The sequence below is a fragment of the Hyperoodon ampullatus genome, assembly GCF_949752795.1.
Source record: "Hyperoodon ampullatus genome assembly, chromosome: 6".
Lineage (NCBI taxonomy): Eukaryota > Metazoa > Chordata > Mammalia > Artiodactyla > Ziphiidae > Hyperoodon > Hyperoodon ampullatus.
In genome coordinates this window covers 46,529,689-46,554,438 of record NC_136919.1, presented here as the reverse complement: position 1 = coordinate 46,554,438, position 24,750 = coordinate 46,529,689, and the positions used below count along the sequence as shown (strand labels likewise).

General features: G+C 40.3%; 1 protein-coding gene across 1 annotated transcript; it reads right to left on the bottom strand.

The window, feature by feature from the left end:
* Positions 1-3,712: 3,712 nt before the first annotated feature.
* On the bottom strand, positions 3,713-24,121 carry SMU1 (SMU1 DNA replication regulator and spliceosomal factor; the record flags this gene model as incomplete). Its single annotated transcript, XM_079706137.1, has 12 exons — positions 3,713-4,225; positions 5,735-5,887; positions 7,563-7,730; positions 10,059-10,185; positions 10,990-11,117; positions 11,740-11,856; positions 13,213-13,332; positions 14,962-15,090; positions 18,166-18,276; positions 19,308-19,460; positions 20,816-21,026; positions 24,096-24,121. 12 exons carry the CDS (start codon positions 24,119-24,121, stop codon positions 4,127-4,129), a joined length of 1,542 nt encoding a protein of 513 aa, XP_079562263.1. The 3' UTR covers positions 3,713-4,126.
* Between the last annotated feature and the right edge of the window lie 629 nt (positions 24,122-24,750).

Here is a 24,750-nt window from a genome sequence, read left to right as displayed (position 1 = left end):
AGAACCGTGTACCTTGTTGGTGAAAATGTAGAACAGTGCAGTTTCTGTAAGCAGCTCCTCAAAAAGCCAAACGTGGAATTCACCGTATGACCCGGTACTTCCATTCCTTGACTCAGAAACATTGTGTGCCAATGTTTATCGTATCATTATTCACAATAGCAGAAGAGGAAACAAGCCATGTGTCTTAACAGATGGATAAACAAAATGTGTTATTTGTATGTATGACAGAAAAGGACTTCATTTATATGAAATATTTAGGCAAATTCATAGAGGCACAGATTACCAAGGGCTGGGAGGAAGAGGAACGGTAAGTTAGTGTGTGCTTAATTGTTCTTGTTTGGGGTGATGAAAGTTTTGAAAGTGATGGTTGCACAAGAGTTAATATAATTAATGCTACTGAATTGTATACTTAAATGGTTGAGAGTAAGCTTTACTTTTGTTTCACCACAGTAAAAAAAAAAAAAAAATCCTTAAGATAGAAGAAGAAAATAGTTACAACCTGGAGAGGCAGAAACTGACAAGTTTGTATTCTGTATTTTAAAAAAAAAAAATTCTTGTTAGAACTCTGGCCAAGGTCATCACAGAAATACAAGTGCATCCATGGAAGTGTGTAGTTCCATCGCCCCAGCACTAATGCTTTGTGATGCCTCCCCTGTCTGTTCATACTTGGAGGGAATAAAAATAGAAGCTGATTATGTCCCATGAGGGTCCTAGTGGAACACGGTGGCAGATTTTCCCTTGTGAAATTAGCATCACATTTTTTCTCCATATACTACTGCCTCTCAACCTTGGCTGTAATTGGAGTTACCTCGGAAGCTTTAAAACATGATTTGAGTCTCACCCTCTGGGTATTTTGGTGTAGTTGAACTGGGTGTAGCCTAAGCAAAAGGATGGTTACATATAGCCAAGGCTCTACACCAGCACCATGGGGACATAGTTATATTAATCACCAGAACAGTAATGCCATTCATTGTTAGAATTGCTGTGGAGGGTCAAACAATGGCAGCCCTTAACTACTGCAAGTTTGTTTCAGACCAAGGCTGCTTCCCATCTTAGACATACACTATGGTAATTTCCTCTCTTTTGAAGTACTGTGGGAAAATGAAGCATAGGCTCTAAAAGCACAGTGAATGAAAAATGCTAGCAAGTTATAGCAGTAAAGATGCTCTTTCAAGGGTTTCTGAAGTCTTGTACCTTTATCACTTAATTTGGTTATCGACGCAACCTTCTGAGACCAACAGAACAAGAATTGAAACACCTACCTTACAGTTGATGAAAATGACCTCTTCTACTTACTGGTTCTCAAATCTGAGCATGCTTGCTGAGCCCCACTGGACTTGGATTCTGTAGGCCTAGGGTAGGACCTGAGAGACTTGCCATTCAAACAAGTTACCAGGTGACTTGGCCCACGTAAAAGAAATGACAGCAAGACTGGAATCCAGATTCTTGTAATTCGGTGCTCTTTCTACTCATGTCTGCCTTTGTGGGGTTTCAGTAAGTCTTAACAGAATGTGGAAAAACTGACTTTCAAAGAGTAAAGAAATTGAGTTTTAGAATCCCACCTCAGTCAGCTGCACTCCAGGAGCAATGTATGGAATCTTGGAATCTGTTTCATGTGATAGGACTCAGAATAGGCTGGAGCTCATAAAGCAGTTCTGAGAATTAAATAACGCTGCTTACATAGTAAGGAAGGGCTCAATAAATGCTATTAATGGTAGTAATACAAGCCAAAAAATAACTAGTGGAGAACACACTGAGTTGTACCTGAGACTTGTATTTAAAAGAAAAAAAAATTTTTTTTGGTGTGGAATACCAGGTCATTCAGTGTTTTCCAGTCATTCAGCAGCTCAATGGGGGATGGGACAACTCACGGTAACTTTAATGCCATGTATTTTGAGTTTTAAGTGCTAGAGGAGTATCAGTTAAATACTTGCAGCCCACTTGCATGGGTGGGCTTCAGCAACAGAGCAGCTGTCTTAAGAACCAAGGGGGGCGGGGGGGCAAGGGCTCAGGATGCCTGCCGCGTTCCTCTGCTGCACAGCCACACCAAACCCGGCGCACCCCACCCCAGAGTTTGGGCAGCACACCCTCCACCACTTCTCCCAGAGTGGAAGTGTTGGGCAGTTGCCATGGTGTCCAGGAGCCAGACAGCCCTTCTCCCACCTCTGCCTCTTACCCCGGGGCTCCCGCCGCCTTTTGTACTGGAGATGGCCATGGGGGCTAAAAGGAAAAAAAACTAGGCGTGGAGTAAGGGAAGCTCATTTCCACTTTTAAACAAAACAACACTTCTTAGGTTTGTGCAAAATGAAGTTGTGGGCAGATACACAAACATGGGTGACCTGGGAAAAGCAGAAAATTCATTTTTTCCCCCATTTTTTGTTTACTTGTTACACCAATGCACTACTTCATTAAAAAAGAAAATATACTTAATTGGCTCTCAGTCCAGTCCTCTCCTCTTTGCCTGGCCTCCCCAGACCCTACCATATGTCTGGCACATGCTTGCAGCTATGGCACACTGCAGTGCTCCTAGGATCACCAAAGCCCTTTACCTTCAGCTCCTGTTGGTCCTTTTATGGTCAACTCCAGAAAGCCTTTCCTAACCCATTAGGTCCGGATCATCAGAAAAACAACTCCAGATTTTCAGTTATCCCACTATTTTAATTAACCCTGTTAACTTGTTTTTCTCCCCTATGCTGTGACAGAAACTAGTGTTTTTAACCATCCTGAGCACTAGGTGCAGGAGCAGAAGAGGGGTTTGTTTGCTAAAAATTCCTAGAAAGAATTAAGTGTACATGTGCTGAAAAGATTCTTGCTCTCCATGAGCCTTGGCACAAAGTGCATCTCACAACTGCCAGTTCACGAGGTCATGCGCTAAATCACAACTCCAGTTTCTTGAAGATTTTTCTAAGGAATTTTAGTATAAGCTCTTTGCACCTTAAACTTTTTTTACTTAAGTGAAAGCCTCTTCACTGGGAGGAATGGCAGCCTACATTCATATAGACTCACAGCTATTCAACTCTCGAATCGGCAGCAAATGACATTCTGTGAAAAAGCTGCAGGTTTTGTGGCAGAAAGACAGTTTTGGGAATATGACTGGGAAAGATGGATTTCATAGTGCTGCTAAGAATTATTCAGCCGATCGATATTAAGCATTTTTATGTGCTAGGCACAGCTAGCTGATCGCAAATACAGGATCAGGCTATATTTCAAGTGACAAAGGTTTATAAGACTATACAAAACTTTCCCCACTTGTTTGTACCTACTAATTGGGAAAATTAAAAGGGGGCATAAAAGGCCCACACAAGCAAACAAGCTCACTTTCTTGAAATGGTACCTAGCATAGTACCTTCACACGTCAACATAGGCATTCCATATACATCTTTGGTTGAAACAGAAAAGAGACACCCACATGCATTTCCAAATATGCCAAAACTGAATTCTCATATAATGTACCCTGCAACTAGCTCTATCCATAAAATGAAGACGATATTCCCTGGAAAAGGCACAGCTAAGAAAAATGAATGCCTGGGGGAGGGCAGTGAAATGAGATCCTATGTGACACCTGACTTTACATTCAGTCTGTCCTACCCAGGAATTGACTTCCGGCTGTAGTTAAGATTCAGGAATAATAATGTAGTGTCCCACCCTCTTCATCTGATTCTAAGTAAATGTTAACTAGATGAGCACTTACATTTAAAAACAAAGCCTCCAGAAAGGTGTAAAGTTTATTAACATCTTAAAAAAAAAAAAGATGGAACAGTAAACAGCTACTGAATTTGGGATAGTTCCTTATTTACAAGTTTTACTGCAGGAGGCCCGTTTTAATCAGCATTTCAAATAATCAAAGGAGTACAGTTTTTCCCTAGAAATATCGGTATTTCACTCTCCAGGTAAAAGACTATTGAAAACATTAAGTGACTGCCCCAGTTAGAAAGAGATACGCGAATACCTTGAAAATATATAAAAAAGAGTAACTGCTACTTAAAACATGAGTTTTCACAAAATTATTCTTGTGCCTAATTCAGACAATTTACTTAGAAAAGCTGGCCTAAAAAAAAAAAAAAAGCAACACATGAATAAGTCTTCATTTTAAGTACATGCTCTCAAGCTAGTTTAAAAAGTTGAATTAGGGTTTCCAGAGTTTTAGGAGTCCATCTTCACTGTAAGTAGCAATCAGGTTCTGATGAGGGTGATGTGCGATACCAATCACATCCTTCTCATGAACCTGGAATAGGTAAAGCACAGGATTAGGGTATATAGGTCTCTAACAAATCACTCTGAAGAAGCTTCCAGAGCTGAGTGGGAGGGAAGAACAGTGAAGCTCCTACTTCTCACCAAAGGAATCAAGCCCAAGGCAGCCTCAAAGAGTGCTAACCAAACACACAAACCAAAAACACAAACGAGGCTATCACATGGCTGATGACATTTTCTGTACTTTTCTTCATAATGTATAAATAACACTTTGGGCCAAACCACTCCTGCACTACAGCCGGTCCTAATCATCATCACCATTTTATAAATATTAAGCCAAGACGGTGGCTGAGACCAAACAATTCCTTCAACTCAGTGAACTTAGTATTTTCCTCAACTAGAGGACACCTTCCACCTCATCTTGTTTTGTTCACATCTTGGATCTATACTGGAGGCTTCACAAGGCAGGTGTACCAACAGTTCATTCAAGAACAGTTTGAGATGAGATTATTCTCTAACAGAGCTATGTGTATAATTTTTTATACATTCACCAGACCATTTCTTTTTCCTGGACTGCAGACGACTACATTTTCCCTGCCCAACCACCCCTCTGCATTTGGGCTGTGGGCAGCATGTGACTAATTCTAATCAAAAAAGAATGACGAACAAAGTAATATAAACAAACCACTTCCAGATGTGGGTCCTTAAAACATCCAGTATACCCCTTCAACTATCTTTTCTCCTTCTAAGATCTTAGGGGCCACATATTCCAAATGGCACAGCTAAAAGAGGACGATGCAATTTATATCACACTGTGACATAATAAGAAACTTTCATTGTATTAGGCCACTGAGATTTAAAGATTGTTACAGCAGCTAGCATTAATTATTCCTTGTTACTGATTGGGCCCTCTTACAACACAAAGCTGCTTAAAAACATAATCAGGGGCTTCCCTGGTGGCGCAGTGGTTGAGAGTCCGCCTGCCAATGCAAGGGACATGGGTTCGTGCCCCGGTCCGGGAAGATCCCACATGCCGCAGAGCGGCTGGGCCCGTGAGCCATGGCCGCTGAGCCTGCGCGTCCGGAGCCTGTGCTCCGCAACGGGAGAGGCCACAACAGTGAGAGGCCCACATACAGCAAAAAAAAAAAAAAATCAGTTTGATAAGATAATATACAAGTAACTTGCCTTTGAAAGGACACGGAGAGGACTAGCTATATCTGCCACTCTCCAATTGCCCTGGATAAGGTCTAACCAATCTAGCTGGCTAGACAGGCATGTTCCCTTCCTTCCTTCTCTGCTTTATGTACACCCATCCTATCCACTTGAAGCTGAAGGCTCACTATAAAGGATGACTTTTCCTGATACAGGAGTTAATTCCATACAATTACTTACGGCCCTTTTTTTTTCATTTAGTGATAACATTTTTACACTTTTTTATACCAAGGTTCACACAGATAGCAGTCTGGAAAAGGTTTACTTCAGAGTTCAAAAAGACATAAGCATTAACAATTTCTGTAGATGGCCGTAAGTCAGTAATACTTACTGTCAAAGTTCTCTCCAGTTTGCCAGTGACTGTGCTGAAACAGTAGAGCACAAAGTCCTCCCCTACACAGTAGATCCATTCACCACGGGGAGAGAGGGCACAGCAAACAAAGTCACCACCTTCTCTCTTACCAGAGCTGAAGCTTCTGACAATCTAGATCATTAACACAGCCCAAGGTAAAAATAAATCACCTGGATTAGCAACAGTTCTACTGCAGCAGTTTAAACTGACATCTTTATGTTATTTTGTACTTTGGTTTACTGTCATTTATAATTAGGTTACCAGTTCCATTCACCATGTCCTGAAATATTCAAAGGATAAGCTATCCTATGTCAGTGGCAGACAGCCATTTACAATTCACTTGTCCCAAGTCACCAAGTCTTTAGTCTACTGAGCCATTTTACCCAGAAGCAAATTTATTAGCATACATAATTTCCTAAATCAACATACTACTGGTTCTCAATGCTCTGTGGACCCATGCTCCCCAGTTTCCTATTTCTAACAGAATAAGATGCCCTCTCCATTCATGATGGAACTGTCTCCAAGACCTTGCTTGCTCTATTTTACATACCATTAAGATCACCATAAATCAATGGAGAGAAACCAATCTCAAAAGGTTAAAAGGCTACATATTGTATGATTCCATTTAATTACTATTCTCAAAATGAAAAACTGTAATAATGGAAAACAGATCAGTGGCTGCCAGGGGCTAGAGCTGTGGGGGAAGGGTTTAACTATAAAAGTGTAGCACAAGGGAGTTTCTTTGGGAGTGATGAAACAGTTCTGTATCTTAATTGTGGTGGTTACATAAATCAACATGAGATGAAATTTCACAGAACTATTCATGTCCCACCTCAAAATGAATGCACGTAAAGACATAAAATCTAAATAAGGTTTGTATGTGAGTTAACAGTGTTGTACTGATGTCAATTTCTTGGTTTTGATAACTGTACAATGTTTATGTAAGATGTTACCATTGGGGGATGCAGGTCAAGGGTGTACAAGAACTCTCTGACCTGTTTTTGTAACTTCTTTGTGAATCTAAAAAAAAAATTTTTTACGTTTTTAAAAAGCCAAGCAGAAAACTAGGAAGTGGGCAACTATGGCTATTATGCAGTGTCCCAACAGGTACTGCAGACCAGCCATCTCAACCATAGGTTCGTCACTACCAACTTATCATTTATAGGGACTCAAGCAATAGAGAGAGAGTTCCATACACCAGCCCCTGGGTCTTCTCCATGCTCAGCAGGATCCCCAAGTGCCCAGCCCAACATTTCAGTAGCATCACAACACATTCCCAGGGCTTGAGACCTCAACCTTGATACTCCTAATGTCCCTGGTGCTATAAAAGTGAGGTTCCTTGGGAACCAGCAGGTGATCTGATTACAAATACACATCATAAAAACACTGTTGCCCTTCTCCTATTGGAGTTCCACCTTAGATCACATGGTAGCTAGCAGATGTCCCAAGCTGGTAATCCACACACTGTATCTCCCTCACTCACACAGGGATTGTTACATCAAAATCTTCAGTGAGGTTCTGCAGGAGGCTTAAAGACAGATCGGGGTCTCATTTATCCAAAGGATGCAAAAGAAAGAGAACAGTATACAAACATCCTGGGGAAAGTAGATTAATTACTGAGATGCCAAAAAGATGTTTTGTAGACATAGAATTTAAAATTTTAAGTAAGTGTCTGAAAAACAAATACAGTGTATATGGTTTTCCAAGTGGTGAACCCACATTTGGTTACTGAAAGTGCCAGGACCAAGATACACTGATTTGGGAACGGCCCACAGGGCTTGAGCAAAGGCACTTTCTGAGCACTCACCTGTCCCTGCATGTTCATGATGACCACTGTGTTTGATCTGTTGCAAACCACAAAGTGCTCTGGGTTTTTAGGAAGCAGGATCACACAGTTGACAGTGATGTCTGTCCCTGCAGTGCTGCCCAAGGATTTAAAGGTATTTGAACATTCTGTGGTCTTCATGTTCCAGATCTACAACACAAAAATATAAGGCATAAACATTTGGGGGGCGGGGGAGGAAGGTTAACAATTTCTAATGTTTTGCAGTTGAAAATTGTATTACTAAAAAAGAAAAAAATTGACTCAGAAAAAAAAGCTTCTTACAGTCCAAATACCTAACATTGCCATATACGTAAGAACTCCCCATTTGCTGATTAACTGGTATAAACAAAATAAAAATCAGAAAGTGAAATAATAAAACCCTTTTAAAACTTATGATCTTTTCCTACAAAATTTTCCTTGGCTAACAAGCTACCTATCTTTAATATCAGCTATGTGTCAACACTGCTACTGTCATAAACAACCAGAAAGCCACCCTTCTCTGGACACCAAAATGAAATGAGGGTTATTTAGATTTATATGCTCAGGACCCTGAGATTCAGATTTGGTAGGTCTGGAGTGGGATGTAGGTTTGTGCAATTTTTTAAATCTTTTTTTTTAATTAATTAATTATTTGGCTGCATTGGTGTTATTATTTGGCTTCGTTGCTGTGCACGGGCTTTCTCTAGTTGTGGTGAGCAGGGGCTGCTCTTCATCGCGGTGTGAGGGCTTATTGCGGTGGCTTCTCTGGTTGCAGAGCACAGGCTCTAGGCACGCAGGCTTCAGGAGCTGCGCCAGGCGGACCCTAGTGCGCGCGGGCTTCAGTAGTTGTGGTGTGAGAGCTCAGTAGCTGTGGCTCGTGGACTCTAGAGCGAGCATGTGGGATCTTCCCGGACCAAGGATCGAACCCATGTCTCCCGCATTGTCAGGCGGATTCTTAACCACTGCACCACCAGGGAAGTCCCTGTGCATTTTTTAAAAGCTCCACAAATGATTCTCAGCTTGTACTGAGAACCACTGCAGAAGTCACAATGTAAACAGACACACACGAGGATCCATGAAGTGGAAGCTACTCTTGGCCACTTGTGTGACCTCTCCCAGTCCAACATTTCTTCTGCTAATAGTGCTCCACCCTAATGCTTTTCACCTGGCCCTTCTGAGCTAGTATGAACTGAAGTGGTTAAGTCAGACATCACAGTTACTGAAATCTGAAATGTGCTTAGAGAAGGGATGGACCAACTATTGCCTGGCATTGTCTGGACAGCACTCACTTCATGACGTATAAAAACTTCAAAGGCATGGACTATGTTGTGTTTCTTCTGTGCCTTCAATGGAACCCCGCACAAAACAGATGTTGAATGAATATCTATAAAGAGGAGGAAATAGTTGCCCCACTAGTTGTCCCAGTATTTATTTTCTTAATAAATACTGTATCATCTACCCCAATCTCCTCTCCAAAGCCCAGCAGCCTAGAAAAGAAATGAACATTTCAGGGATCAAGAGTTCTAAGACTTCTAGAGTTTTCTGTCCAAAAGGTCAGTGAGATGCTTTACCCCACTTATTGCAGAACTAAAGGAAAAGACCACAAAACAAAGAGACCTACACAAGCCACCTCCCAATGGTATTTTTACAAGTTGTGAGGCCCATATATTGATACATAGCACAAAGAGGGCAAACCGCATGACTAAAGCACTAAGAGCTCTGTGTACTTCCCCACCTATCCTGAGGAAGAGTACATCTCCTACCTTCAGGTTTCTGGTTCAATTCCCAAGCCAGAATAAGCCACTGCAGAAGGTGGTCTGACTGTTAGGGATTTGTGTTAGAATGTTTAGGTCTTCTGCCACGTAACACTCACTTACATAAGGCAATTTAAAAGCAGATCTAGAATGGAAATGGAGTGTCTCAAAGATCTCTAGTGATTTTCTATTTGGATTTCCCATCTTTTCTAGGAAATGTGGCCCTCTGTTGAAATAACTAAATCTCTTAAGGTACCGAAGAGCCACTACTTTCAGATGAGAGCTGAAGGCAATAAATAAGTATCTGAGGACTTGGTTCTACTCTAGGCCCCTCCTGCTCCCCTTTAAATGCTATTAGAAAGGCCCCAATGTGGAGGCTCGGGGTGGGATGAGGCTGACCTATTTATTTAGCCACTGAGCTCTTCGTGAACTTGTTGCAGTGGACCATACCTATGGCAAGACAGAATTTCACCACTGTAAATGGGGGTGGACTTAAGTTTAGAACTCCACACCTTTCCTCTTTTCCTACATATGATAGCGTCTGTAGGTCTGAGATTTGAGGTCCCTAGGCCAATAGGAATTACCACAGAATATTACTATTGTCACAGACTCACCTCAATTATGGCTAAAATACTTACTAAAGAGGTTTAACCACCACAATTATCACCATTATCACCACTGAAAACTCCTCAAAGGGCAAAAATGGAACAGACACCCCCAAACAAACCAGTAGCAAATACTTAACCTTTACAGTGCCATCAGAGGATGCACTAATAATATAATGCCCATCCTGTGTAAATGTTGCTTCATTAACGAAGGAGGAATGGCCACGAAATTCCTTCAGGGTTTTTCCAGATTTTAAACCATGAATTCTATCACAAATAAAAGCAAATGAAAAGAACAATTAATATTCTATATATTATGGTTGGGACCAACTGTTGAAAGCATTTTAGATGAATTATAGAAGCTCATGTTAAAATATTAAAATTTTAAATATTAAGTGAAGAATGAGGGCTATGCAATTATGTATGCAGTATTATTTTTATTATGTCAAACAATCAAACAAAACCACAACAAAAGCTTTGCACAGAGACTGGAAGAAAATATGCCAATAATACCACAAGCTTCTGTTCAGCAACAGACTTCTAGGTCTCTGCCGGGTCCCAGGAATCTGTATTTGTCACATGTCCTCTAAGGTGACTCTGATGCAGGTGGGTCCATAGACCACACTTTGAGAAATATGAAGTACTGCTATAATCCCTTTCTAATCTCTCTTCTAGGTAAAGACCCAAATGGACAACACAATAGCACTGTGTCAGCTGTACTTTGGGGAAATAAGGTCTCACATACCCTCACTCTCCATATAAAAGCATCCTGGTGAAAACTTAAGGAATCACTAGTACCTCCCTCTAAGGCTTCACCATATTAAACCCAAGTGAGGGCAGTTTGGAGATTCTTTTTTTTTTTTTGTGGTACGCGGGCCTCTCACTGTTGTGGCCCCTCCTGTTGCGGAGCACAGGCTCCAGACGCACAGGCTCAGCAATGGCTCACGGGCCCAGCCGCTCCGTGGCATGCGGGATCTTCCCGGACTGGGGCACGAACCCATGTGCCCTGCATCGGCAGGTGGACTCTCAACCACTGCACCACCAGGGAAGCCCCTGGGGATTCTTACTTACCTAATTGTCTGGTCAAATGAGGCACTAAGGATCTGACTGCTATCCTTAGAAAAGCTTAGACAGGTGACACCTTTACTGTGCGCTCTCTCAAATCTCCTTAAACACTGTCCACTCTGAATCTTCCATACCTTTATTAAAAAAAAAAAGAATAGTAAAAACCTGTAAATACTGTCCCACTCTACTCTGCAGAGCCAAGCAAGATGCAGTGCTCACTAATATGCTAAAAACAGCATTAAAAATGCATGCTAATAGCTGAATATGATACGTCTGGTTCACACAGTACAATAACTTGAATCCTTTGAAACTTAAGCCTCCTTCCTTTTAAATTATTAAAACAAAAATTCAGACTCTAAGTTCACTTAGCAGAGACCATTTCTGTATTTTATCTAGCCCAGGGGATTTTAACAGCAATTAAATACAAGCCACAGCTAATCAACTGCTAATCACCTGCAGACCACCCCATCCCCTAAGCACAACACACCATATAAGGTGAGCCACAGCAGAAAGGGCACAAGCAGATCTGGACTGAAGTCCCAGATCTGTCACTTACCAACTGTGTGACCTTAAATTACTGGACCTCCCTAGGCAGAGTTATTATTAGGATTAAACAAGAAAAACTAAAGTCACTGGCATAAAGCTGATGCTCCATAAAGAGTAGCTGTTATTAAGCAAAAAACCTATGTAGGACACTAACTCATTACAGAACTCTCAAAATGTCTACATACAAGAGTTCATGCCACTAATTCATACCTTGATTTTTCCATCTTGGGCACCAGTTGCTAACATTTCTGTATCTCTGCTGAAGCACATGCAGAGGACAGCATCATCCATCATCATAAAGTTATCCTGGGCCTGGTACTTAAGATCCTAAAGGAAACAATGATAAGCAGTTATCAAAATAACACAAAAACACCAGTTACCCCAGGTCTCTGCAAACTCACTAAAAGCAGGATAATGGACTATGCCGACTCTAAATCTCCAAAGCAAATAGTGTCATGCACACTATCCTGATGAACAACTGATAATACTGGGAATAACTTTTTTACACAATTCAAGTAACTATTATAAAAAATGCAAACATATTAGCCTACATCTCTTGCTTATGATCCTTTCTAAGCAAAATTTCCCTACAGTACATATTGTACATCTTTAATACATCTGAATTTATTTGTTTTTAGGGTATGACATGAGAAATTAATGTTTTGTCCATACTGTCAGCTACCTTTCCTAAAACCATGTATTGATTAATCTATTTATTTGTTATTTTTCTTTTATCATCCATTACTGTTCATATTGAAATATATTTTTTCTAAAGTACAGAAAGAGACTGCTTCATGAAAAAAAAGGTAAATTATAAAGAAATATACAATGTAGAAAGTGAAAGTCACTCATAAATCCACTAAGCATGGAGTGGAATTTAGTACTCTATGATCAAGATTACATTTTAAATCAGGGGTTAGTCAACAAGTAGCTATTTGGGAAAAAGTTAAGTTGGATCTACACCAATTTTATCACCCTAAACAAATGCCAGATGGATCAAAAATTAAACATAATAAGAAACATAATGAAGGAAGTCCAAAGGTACAAACTTCCAGTTGTAAAATAAGTGCCACGGGGATGTAATGTACAGCATGGTGACTACAGTTAGTAATACTGTATGTATATTTGAAAGTTGCTGAAAGAGTAGATCTTAAAAGTTCTCATCACAAGAAAAAAAAGCTTCTAACTATGTGTGATGATGGATGTTAACTAGACTTACTGTGGTGATCATTTTGCAATATACACAAATATTGAATCAGAAGCAATCCAAAAGAGAAATGGGCAAAGGATATAAAAAGACTTCACAGAATAGGAAATACTGGTTGCTTTTCACATATAAAAAGATATTCCACTTCATTCAGAATGAAACACAATTAGTCCTACAATAAGGTTAGATTGGAAACAATAAGCAACTGCTTACATATACACATAGAATATTCCAGAAAAGTTACATAAGAAACTGGTAACCCTGAGTGGACCAAGGAAGGGAACTGACTGGCTGAGGGACAAGAGGGGGGCACAAGCCTCTTTACTGAATAACCGTTCTATTTTATAAAATGTTTTATCAGATGTACATATTACCCATTCAAAAAGTAAATTTAAATTGCAAAAATAACAGATAATTTAAAAACAGTAACAGATAATTCTCCCACTAGAAAAATTAATGTATTTAAAATACTTTACCTTCCTGATTTTTCCAGTCGTAAAATTCCATACTTCAATGAATCCATCAACAGACCCAGTAACCAGATACTGACCATCTGGAGAAAATCGAGCACACTCCACATGTGATTTCTGACCAAACTGTTTCAAATGAAACAATGAAACAGATGCACTTTTATGTAGTGGCCTTAAAACAATTCCCATTTTAAACTTTTGAGAGCTCTGTCCTAGCATAAAGCCATAGCTAGCCTGTATCATGGATTTTGGGAGGGGTGTTTCTGTACCCAGACACCAAGAGATGCTAGATATATTTTCTCCAAACAGTTTAGCGTCTAGGCTCTCCACTGAAACTAGTTTTTGTTCATGTTTTTGTTGTTGGTTTTTTTTTTTAAATGAAGTTGGTATTTCCAAAGAAAAGCAAAAGAACTATTTTAGCAAGGGACTTAGAACAAATAATCCTGTTAACTCAAGCAATAAATTTTTACCAGAATCAGCCACTGTTGGCATGACTTTCACACTCAACTAAATATGGCATATGTTCCTATTTTTTTTTTCATCTGGGGGAAAAAATTCATTTTTCAAAATAAATGGCTATTTTCCTCCACTATTTTTTAAACAAATTTTCCATCACTGCTTCTTTTCATGACCTTCATTTAATCAAGTGATAATGTGTGGCTGACTAACTCTAGGAGAAATGATTAGAGCTGACAGATTGTTTGCCTGGGAAATGTATCCTGAGCATTTACCAGCAAAGATGCTTCCATTAACAGATAAAAACTACAGAACGTTAGACAGATGGGAACAGAGGAAAGCTCTATTATGAGTTTCATTTTAAATGCCAAAAAAAGGAAGTGTTTATAACAGAAAATCTTAGTCCAGCAGCATAATTATAATGGATTTCTATTTGTCGCAAGGTTTTAACCAGGGTAAATAAAAGTGCTGCCCCAAAATACCTTTACATGCAAATCAAAACATATAATCCAGAAAAGACAAATTCAAAACACTAAGCCAAAGTCAAAGATTTGAGGAATATGAATTATTTTTAAATCTATAAATTCAATCAGAGCACAAACCCAGAAAGAAACTAATAAAAAGGAGATGCTAAGGGCTTCCCTGGTGGTGCAGTGGTTGAGAGTCCGCCTGCCAATGCAGGGGACATGGGTTCATGCCCCAGTCCGGGAAGATCCCACATGCCGCGGAGCAGCTGGGCCCGTGAGCCATGGCCACTAAGCCTGCTCGTCAGGAGCCTGTGCTCCGCAACGGGAGAGGCCACAACAGTGAGAGGCCCGTGTAACCTCAAAAAAGAAAAGTCAAAAAACACCAAGAACCAGCCCTCAAGGTGATAAAATTATTTTCCTCAAACACCACTCAAGCCCACTTTACAATCCATGCCTGGTACTTTGCCTAACACGTAGCAAGCAAAAACACAAATGTTGAACAGGACAAATACATAGAAATTTCATGGTTCTTAGTCCCAGGCTTAACCAAAGAGCTAAGTAGTCTTCCAAATGCAGGATTCCTTGGAGGAAGTCCAAGGGCAGATGATGGGCCAGATGTCCAATGTATGTCCACTCGGTAATACAGTTGAGGTGTGCCACTGCCTGGCTGCAGGGAGACCTCAGTGATCACCAGCAGCAACCATGAATGTTGTCAGAGCTGGAGAATGAGTTCTGCTCCCCCTCAAGCTCCTGGCACAGGGCCTGGCTAAGCAAGCATACATTGAGTCCCCAACAAATGATTACCGACTGGCTGAGTGTCCAAGGATCCTACCTTAATATGCCTGCTCAGTTGTGTAGGAAACTTTTCTTCTTCCACATCTTTGACAGCTGCTTTGCCTCGGAACAAATCTATGGTCATACCAGGAGGAAGCAATCCCTGGTGCTGCTGCCACTTCAGTGCCTATGAGAAAAGAAATCCACTTGGGTGCTTTTAAGATCTGGTCCTGATTGCTCAGACAAAGCCTGAAAGGGTGAGGTTCACAGGAAACTGAGCCATCCAGACCCAACCATCTTTGGCCATCCAAACACAACATAAGCTTGGCTATTCTGTGTCCTAGGAACACAGGCTGATCTCAGGGTAGAAGGGGACTCTGAGAGCCAACAGGGCCATGTTTTTACACCTATTTTCTTATAGGTGTCTCTTATTATAAATAAAAATTGAAAAACAGAAATCTCCCATAGTTCCAACATCCAAACACAGCTACTGTTAGCATTTCATGTTACCTTGTAGTATTTTTCCCCAGACATATATGTTTAATTTATATAGCTATAATTATACCATATGTAAAATTTTATATTGTTTTCACCTATCATTAGATCATGCTATGATATGACTAACATTTCGATGGCTCTTCAATATATCCTATGTAGTGGATGTTTCACAGTTTAGTTAATATATTAATGGACATTTATACTGCTTCTAATTTTTGCACTCATCTAAATAATGCTGCAGTGAACACCTTTGGACATAAGGCTTTTTCTATTATGAGGATATTCCCCACTTGGAATAGATTCCTAGAAGAGGACTTACTGAATCAAGAAAAGAACACAAATGGTTAAGGCTCTTTATATACACTGCCAAAGTGTTTTCCCCAAAAGACACAACGTCAATAGCATTCACGACTGCATTATGGGGAGTGGAAAAACCATGGACTTTGAAGACAAATGGTCCTAGTTTGTCAACTATGCTATTCTGACTCCCAATTTCACCAACTAAATTCAGGGGAAAAGCCTAATTCCTAGAGCTGATGAAAGGATAAAATAAAATCATATGTGTAAAGTCTATATAACACAGGGACATGATCAATGTTGATTCCTTTTTCCCTTTACTATTATCAAGAAAACAATAATTTTGGATGTCATTTAAAAACTCTAATGAGTGGAAAGTTATGCCCTACTTTAGTCAATTCTCTGATTAGAGTTTGAGCTTTTCTGCATGTTTACTAACTACATATATTTCTTCTGTTAGCTGTTTATTCATGTTCTTCGCTCACTCATCTATTGTGGTCTTACTATTTTTCTTATCAATTTGTGAGCTTTTAATGTGATCAAGACATTGTATTTGTTGTTTATGTTTGCCAAAAAGAATTTTTTTCCCAATCTACCCATTTTTTTTATTATAGCTTTAAAGCTTTCTTTTTATCTTAAGTTAAACTCTCAAGTAATGAAATTTGTTGACCTTTACCTTGGTGTTTACTCCCTACTCACAGGAAGTCCTTCCCTATCAGGAGGTTTGATACATTATATCACCACCTAAGTTTTTCTATATTCTTAAAATACATAATTTTCACTCTATCTGAAATTATGCTTATAAGATATGAGAGAAGGCTCTGATCTGATCTGATATTTCTCCCCCATTCTAAAGTAGGTGCCCCAACACCATACACTTAATAATTCTTCCCTGTTCCTAGGTTCTGTGACATTCCCATTATCATCTATTGAATTCTTATAAATAACAGGATCAATTTCTCGCACTGTTGTCGCACTGGATGCCAAGTACCAAAATGATTCAGACTATAAACCTGTTAAAAGCTTCACTATTTCTAGGGCTAGTGTGCTCTCAACATTCTTCCTTTCCAAAATTTCTTTGATGAATATACTTCCAAGTTTATTTTTTCAAGTGAACACTAGAATTCTTCTGTGAAACAGTTCTAATCCTATTGTGATCTTTATTATAAACTGCCTTAAATCTAAGAAGAACTGGAATCAGTGTCAGTCTTATCCAGGAAAATCAATGTTTCACCATCTACTCAAATCTTCTTTTACTTCTCTTGAAAGCTTTGAAAGGCTTTTGCTTTTTTAAAAAATGGAAATAAATCATGTATTACCCACAAAAGTTAATGCTAGAATTCTTATACTGTATGCTGTTGCTATAAACAAAAGCTCTTTTTTTCACTGAATATTCGAACTGGCCAGTGCTGATATGTAGAAATGTAATCAACTTTTGTATATTTTATATCTCACAACTTTACCAAACTTTTAAATTAATTCTATGATTATAGTTGAAATATTTAATGTTTATAAACACTATTAATTTTATTTCTTTCCAAAATTCGTATGTTGCTTATTTTTCATATTTTACTTTAATGACTGGAAAACTTGACCTGTCTCCAATCAACAGGTACTCTCTACAGGCTCTTTACCCTTAGTCTACAGCAGCTTCAAATCACTCCCAACTTTAAAAGGAAAAAACAAAAACGAAAACCCCTCTCTACATCACCCCTATCTCCTTCCTTTAACAACCAAGAAAGGAACAACTGGAGAGATGAAAAGGGAAGCCAAGAAGAAAACGGTTAGAAAAACCAAGAGAGGAGTTTCATGAAGACGAGTGGTTATTATGGTTGAGAGCAACCAAGAGCATGGGGAAGATGAGGTCAGAAAGGAGTCTGTACTCTAGGTCGCATTAAAAATAATAATGACAATGCTAGTAATACTACTACTACTAAAAAAAAAAAAAAGAAAAGAAAAAGAAAAAAGAAACACCACCAGCAGCTACCAGTTACTGTGTGTTTACAAGGTGCCAGGCAAAATACAATTGTTTTAAGTACATTTTATCTCATTTAATCCTTACTACAACACCAAGATGAGTAACTGGGATCAAAAAAGTTAGGTAATATGCCCAAGACCGCATAGCTGGTAAGTGAGAGAGCTCAGATTCTAACTATGGTGAACATTTGTTCCAATTTGTTTCAGACAGTGTTCTGGCACGATGATCAACAATGCCCTCAAGATTGGATGATAAATTCTATTGTTACCCTAATTCTGTCTCTAGAGTGTATGCCCTTAACCACTAATCTATACTGCCACTCCCAGGAAAGATGAATGTGGCATGGCACAGCTGTTGGTACAAGCAGCTCTACAGGTATTTCCCAGTTCTTAGGATGTCCGATTTCTTTAGCTCATACATAGACTTTATATGCTACAGGAAACACTACCAGGAGTTCAGAGTCATTTCAGTTCCACAGACTTTAATTACCTGACCCAGCAATGCCATGAGACGAGATGGAGGCACGACGCTGACTTCCCCAGCTAAGGCCTGGGCAATCGCTGCTCTTCTCTTCTCTTTGCTACTTCCATCAGGGTATGCCTGAAAAAGGAGCGGCCGTAGCATCATTTCCAAGAAATGGCAAAAGACATAAACGTGCATATTTTTTAAAAAGTAACAGTAATCAAGCAGAAACATTCAAAAAGGAAAACATAAAAAGTTAAACAGAGGATTAATCAAACCATTTAGTTTTTAAAAACTTCTCAATTCTACCCACTTGCATTTCAAAAGTATGAGCTGAGAGAGAACTGAGGTCAGCCAATCCACACCATTATTTCTGAAAAGAGCCTAAGTAAACTATGTCAAAGCCAGAGCTGTTTTCCCAATTTTTGAAAAATCTGCAGAGCCAAGGATTCTTTATATTCTTTAATAATTTTGTTCAGTCAAATGACTCCCAGCCCAGAAGTTCTTCACCACCTCTAACTTAAATCCTGTCCTGGCAATCCAAACTCCTTCCTTTATCCTCACGGTTTCTGTGAGTTTACTCTAACAACTTCCCATTATCCAGTGCCTATTAAATTCTTCTTCCTCCTATTTAGACAAGCTTCTAGTAAAAGGCTGGGTGAAAAAGAATGAAACTATATATATATGGTTTTGGAAGAATAAAAGAATAACAATCATCATGCTCCAGTAAGCATAATCAGCTGAGAAGCAAAAACACAAGCTTTTAAGAACTAAAAGAACCAGGACTTCCCTGGTGGTCCAGTGGTTAAGACTCTGCACTTCCAAAGGGACACAAATGCACAGTGAACATACCAGCAGTACAGCAGCACTTCTGGGCCAGTTAAGTACTTGGGCTAATGTGGAAATGATACCAGAATAAACTGTCTACTTTTTTACTAATCAACACACAATCCTATATGATGAGGTGTGTGGGGGAGGGAAGGTCCTCAAATACTAAACTAGATTATTCTCTTTAACATATGCAAATTTCAACCAATGTAAATAAACCAAAAAGTATCATTTTCAAAAATTAAATCAAAAATACAAAAAGTATCCAATAAAATGGTTTTAAAAAGATCACATTATTGCTCAAAGTTAACAACAGTTTCTTTTCATTACCACAGTCATACCTCTCGAGGATCGAAGTAAGACCTGGCCAAGAGGTTTTCCAGATGAATATACCGTTCTGGCTGTGTTTGTTTTAACATAATCATGGGATCAGTCTGTCTCAGAAGAGATCTGGCAGCACCCAATTCACGGAGCTCTATTAATTCCAAAACAACCTGTATAATTGAAAGAAAATGGCTGTTTCAATGCATTCGCTTAATTTTTCTTTTTCAGTACTATTTCTGACGTAGAAATGGCCTACCAAAATGATTTCCAAATCACAAATCAGGAAATGCCCCTTCTCCTTTTCACAAGCAATTTCAGGCAGACAACTACAGTAATTATAAAGTAATAACTTCAGTCCTTCATTTTTATCTACCAATCTCTCCTCTCCTCTACCAATCTCCTCTCCTCTTAGGTCTCTTACTCAGAATGTAGATGCTAAAGAAAACTAAAGATGGAAATATCTCTATAGGCTCCAGAGAAACCTTTCTCCAATTACCAAAATTTTCTTTAGGGAATTAACTAAACTCACGTGGACTGTAAAGAAACAAACCCATTTCCCTATTTTTACTTCAAACCACACGACATTCTTATTTCCAGAAAATCCACTCTGTTCTGTTGTATAATAAGTAATTTTACGATCTATGTCCTGGTTTCCTGGCACACATCCTCTAAAAACCTTGGCATTTCCCCAGTGATAGGAATATCTTTGTTATTCATAAGCCCTCTGCATCACACCTGAGTTAGTGCTAAGGAGATGGCTCAGGACAGGGGCTGGCTATCAAAAGGACCAACCATATGATTAGAGGGTTGATGCTCTGAGCCAGCCCAACCCTGCAGAGGGTCAAGGAACTAGAATTTGAATGAAAAATCTCAATGGAGCTTCCTGGTTGGTGAATACTTTAATGTGCCAGGTAAGAGACAAACCCTAACTCCATGGGGGGAAGGCACTGGAAACTCTGGTTCAGTACCCTCCCAAACTTCACCCTATATGTCTCTTCATTCAGCTGGTACTGATCTGTCCCCTTGATAATAAAACTGCAATCATCAGTACGTCACTCTCCTGAGGTCTGTGTCATTCTAGTGAATTATCAATTCTGAGGGGGTCGTGGGGACCCTCAAATTTGTAGCCAGTTGGTCAGAAGTATAGGTGGCCCAAAACCCCAAAGTGTGGCTGGTGTGTGAAGTAAAGACAGTCTTGTAGAGGACCAAGCCCTTAACTAGTGGGGTCTGTACTAACTCTGGGTGGTTAGTGTCAGAACTAAATTGCAGCACACTATTTGGTGTCAGAACAGTTGGTGTTAGAATAGATCATTTAATGGTCACTTAAGAAAGAATTTCAATTTGGGAAAATCTTGGCTTTTCCAAGAAGAGAGATAAAAATACAGAGTAGCACTCAAGCTTTGACAGTGTAAATTTTAGGGCTGTTACAGCCCCATAATGCTTGAAGAAATGTTCACGGATGCTTTCCAGTCAGGGGGCCCACAATAAACCAACATACAGGGATCAGCATCACCCCCACTCTTACCTGTTCATAGAGGTCAATGAGGGTTTTGTCTGGCAATTTCAGAGACTGTATAGCCTGTAAAACAGTGTCCCAATGGCCGCTATTAATGTCAGCCACAAAACTCTCAATGCTGTCCACAGTATTCAGAGACACAGTAGTCTCTTCCTGCAAGGTGGCTAATGCCCGATGTAAACTGTTCTCCTTTAGGTACTGCATGATAAGACGGATCACACTGAAAGAAGAAAGCAAGTCATTCAGCTCATGGATCCTCACTCACCAAAGAGGTCACAAAATAAAGCCCACTCCAGTTTATTTTTCTACACAACCATCCTCCTTTCACTACTTACTTTCTGTTTCTTTATCATGTGAGTAAAACTTTCCCAAAAAATCACAGAACCTAAGTTACAAGATATCATCCAGTCCTACTTCCAACTCAGAAATAGGAGAACTGGGGTTCAGTGAAGGGAAGTAATTTGCCCAATGTCTCACAGTCAGCTAGAAAGCAAGTTAGTACCAAGAAGACTCTCTTACTTCCAAGGTCAGAGATCTTTTTATTATGCCAAGTTTCTTATTAGTTCATATGATTACACTGTTGCACACTATAGTAAAATACTTTAAACCAAGTCTAGTCACTGACACAAAATACTCTAAATGATTGGATGATTTGGTCCATTTTTCAAATGACAACAAAAAATATGAATTGAGACCTTCTTAAAGGGGATTTGTTGAACACAAATAAGTAGAGCTATACTGTATGTAAAAGCAAAACAAAGCTATGTGTCCTCACTTGCAAAAATAACACCTACCCACTGCCTTTATTACCAAATGTTCAGGACAAGTGAAATAAAAACATGTGGATTCAGTTTCCCAAGGAAAAGAGGACCCAGACAATCTCCAAATACTCAGAGAACAAGCAACAGTTTTCAGCATGTGACAAGTCATTTCGAGTTAAATATATATGATTAAAACTTCCTGATCTTCGGCTTAGTGTTAAGGAGTCTAGTGAAGAATGTTGTTCATATAGACAGTAAAAGTTCACTTTACAGGCTGTACTACACTGTTCTTCTCTTGCCTTAAAAGTAAATATGTGGCACACAAGGTATTTCTACTGGACAGCACTAGTATCGGGGGTCACACTGTCCTGGTTGGGAGGGATTTCAGACTGGAATTTAGTCAATTCTCTTTCCCAGGAGAGAAATAATAATCAAAAAATAATAACCAATGTTTACTATGTGTTCACTATATATCAGGTACTGTTCTAAGCATTTTGGATTCATTTACTCCTCAAAACAACCCTATGAGGATGGCATTACTCTTATGTCCATTTTACAGATGAGAATTTGACCAGGTAACAGAGATAAGTGGAAAAATGAAGATTTAAACTGGCAGTGTGGCACGTGAACATACACCCTGGACAGGAAAGCAAACACCCTCTTCTTAAAAAGGGTTCCCTTCCTGCAGAAGGGAACTGATTACTGCTACTCACAGTAGTCTTTTCTCTCATGGCCCCTTTAAGAGATACCTGCTGTTCCAGTATCACACTGTCTTCCATAGCACACTTCCATTTACACTCCCCAAATGAAACACCACACTTGCAAAGAACTCCTATTTGACATAGCTAAAATCAAATTCACATCCTTCAAACACAGTGTGATACATAAAGAGCTAAAAGCTTTGGAGATAGGCTGGGATTTGAATCAGAGTTCTGTCACTTACTAATTGTGACTTTGGACGAGTCAGTTAACATCTCTTTGCCTGTTTCCTCACCTGTTAAGAAAAATACCTACTCTGTAGGGGTTGGTCAAAGAGTTGACTACACTGCTTATAGTGTGACTAGCATGGAAAATACTTAGTAAAAAGCAGCAATTATTGATAATGAAAACATGCAGCTGGGAGTGGTCAGTTCCCACTTTGATTCAGGCTCAAAGCATGGAATCCTTTCCAACTCCTGCCCTGACTTAGGTGTCTTCATAGCCAGCACTCTCCATCACCCTTCTTTGCTTTACTTTTTCTCCAAAACACTTACCACCATTTGCTAAGCCTATTTTACTTACTGCTTTTGCCTGCTGTTTGCCTTCCTCAATAACAATGTATTTTCTATAAGGGCACGGATTTTTGTTTGCTTTGTTCACTACTATATTCCCAGGGTCTAAAACAAGTACACAGTAGACTTCAATATTTGTTGAATGGGGCTTCCCTGGTGGTTGAGAGTCCGCCTGCCGATGCAGGGGACACGGGTTCGTGCCCCGGTCCGGGAAGATCCCACATGCCGCGGAGCGGCTGGGCCCGTGAGCCATGGCCGCTGAGCCTGCGCGTCCGGAGCCTGTGCTCCGCAACGGGAGAGGCCACAACAGTGAGAGGCCCGCGTACCGCAAAAAAAAACAAATTTGTTGAATGAATAAACCTCCCTTCTTCCTATGGCAGATCTTGAGGACAAGTCCTCTCTCCCTTACAGTCAGGACACAAATGATACGTCTGCTGATTTAATTATTAAGTGTTGGCAAGAGCAAGGTAGACGATGGAATCCTGGAAGAGTTCACTAAAGACCTTCAGTCACTCATTAACCCCCCTCTCTCCCAAGTCTATCATTCTCCTGGCCCAATTTCCACATTCTGTCCCTCCTTTGGGCTACACAGAGCTCAAAGACCAACCAAAATTCAGCGCCACATGGCACTTCATAAAATAGCTAGTCGCTCATTCATTCCAAAGACAATCACTCATTCATTCCAAAGACAATCACTCATTCATTCCAAAGACAATCATTGAGCCTCGACGATGTGCTAGGAACTGGGACTGTAATGAAAAGGAGCCCCTAGACGCCTACACAGGCTAGTAGGGTGGGCAAACGGTGACAATACTGGATTAAGTGCTGGGCAGAAAAAAGCAGAGGGCCCTGTAAGCACAGGGGAGGAAACAAACCACACTGCTCAGTGGGGGCGGGAAGAGAAAGAAGGCTGCGAGTTCGGCCCCCTTGTGCAGATTAGACCGGAGTCCAGGTTGGATGGCTAATTTGCTCAGTCACAGAGCGCACCAGGAGTCGGCGAGGGCTAGAACTCAGGTCTTCCAGGCATGTCTTACCCCCAACCCCGCGCCGCCTCCCATCGGGCTTTGGGCTTCCCGTCCGCTACTTTCTCGTGGGCCCGCCTCCGAGGTAGCCAGATCCAAGAAGCTTCTTTGTGGGAAAGGAAATGCCCCTCCACTCCCCAGCCTCTCGAACGCCTCCCCCGAGCAGCTTCTACGACCTCACCCTTCGCCTCCCGGCCCCCGCAACCTCGCGAATATCCACCACCACAGGACTCACTCCGAGGACTCGATTTCGATCGACATAGCGCTATCTTCCCTGGCGCAGGTACCACTCCACTCTCAGGCCCAGTAGCGGAACGCAACACCTCCGGCGGCCCCCGTACGTCACTTCCGCTCGACGTTCGACGCCCGCTCTGGAGGCGGTCTGTACGGAAGAGGGGCGTGGAGTGCGTGAGGAGCGGGGTTTCGAGAGGCGGAGCTTCGAGGGGCTGTCAAAACTCGGAACCTGGGCGCCTGCTCCAGAGAGTTTTCCGTTCTCCTCCCTAGAGAAAGAGCTGCCTTTAAAGGACTGGTTTTTAAATTTTGCTTTTTAAATTTTTAATTAGTTGACTAGATTTAAAGGTAGGGTTGATTAATACATTGGAAACCAGTGGGCCACTAGGCAACATTTGCAGGAAAATTCCTTGAGTGTAAATAAATAAATGAAAGATTTTGAAGCCAAAACACAGTTTAATTAATCTAATTATGAAAAGTTAGGGACTCAGGATTTGCATACTCACTTCTTGGAACGAGCTAAATTACTTGTAATGTTTCCAACTAAGTATTTAGTTGAAAATGGTTTCACAGTAGTGGTACAATTACTGGAAAAACAACGAAACCAAATGCAAATGTGTAAAGGGCGATTTGAGACGTCCTTTAATAGACTTTAAACC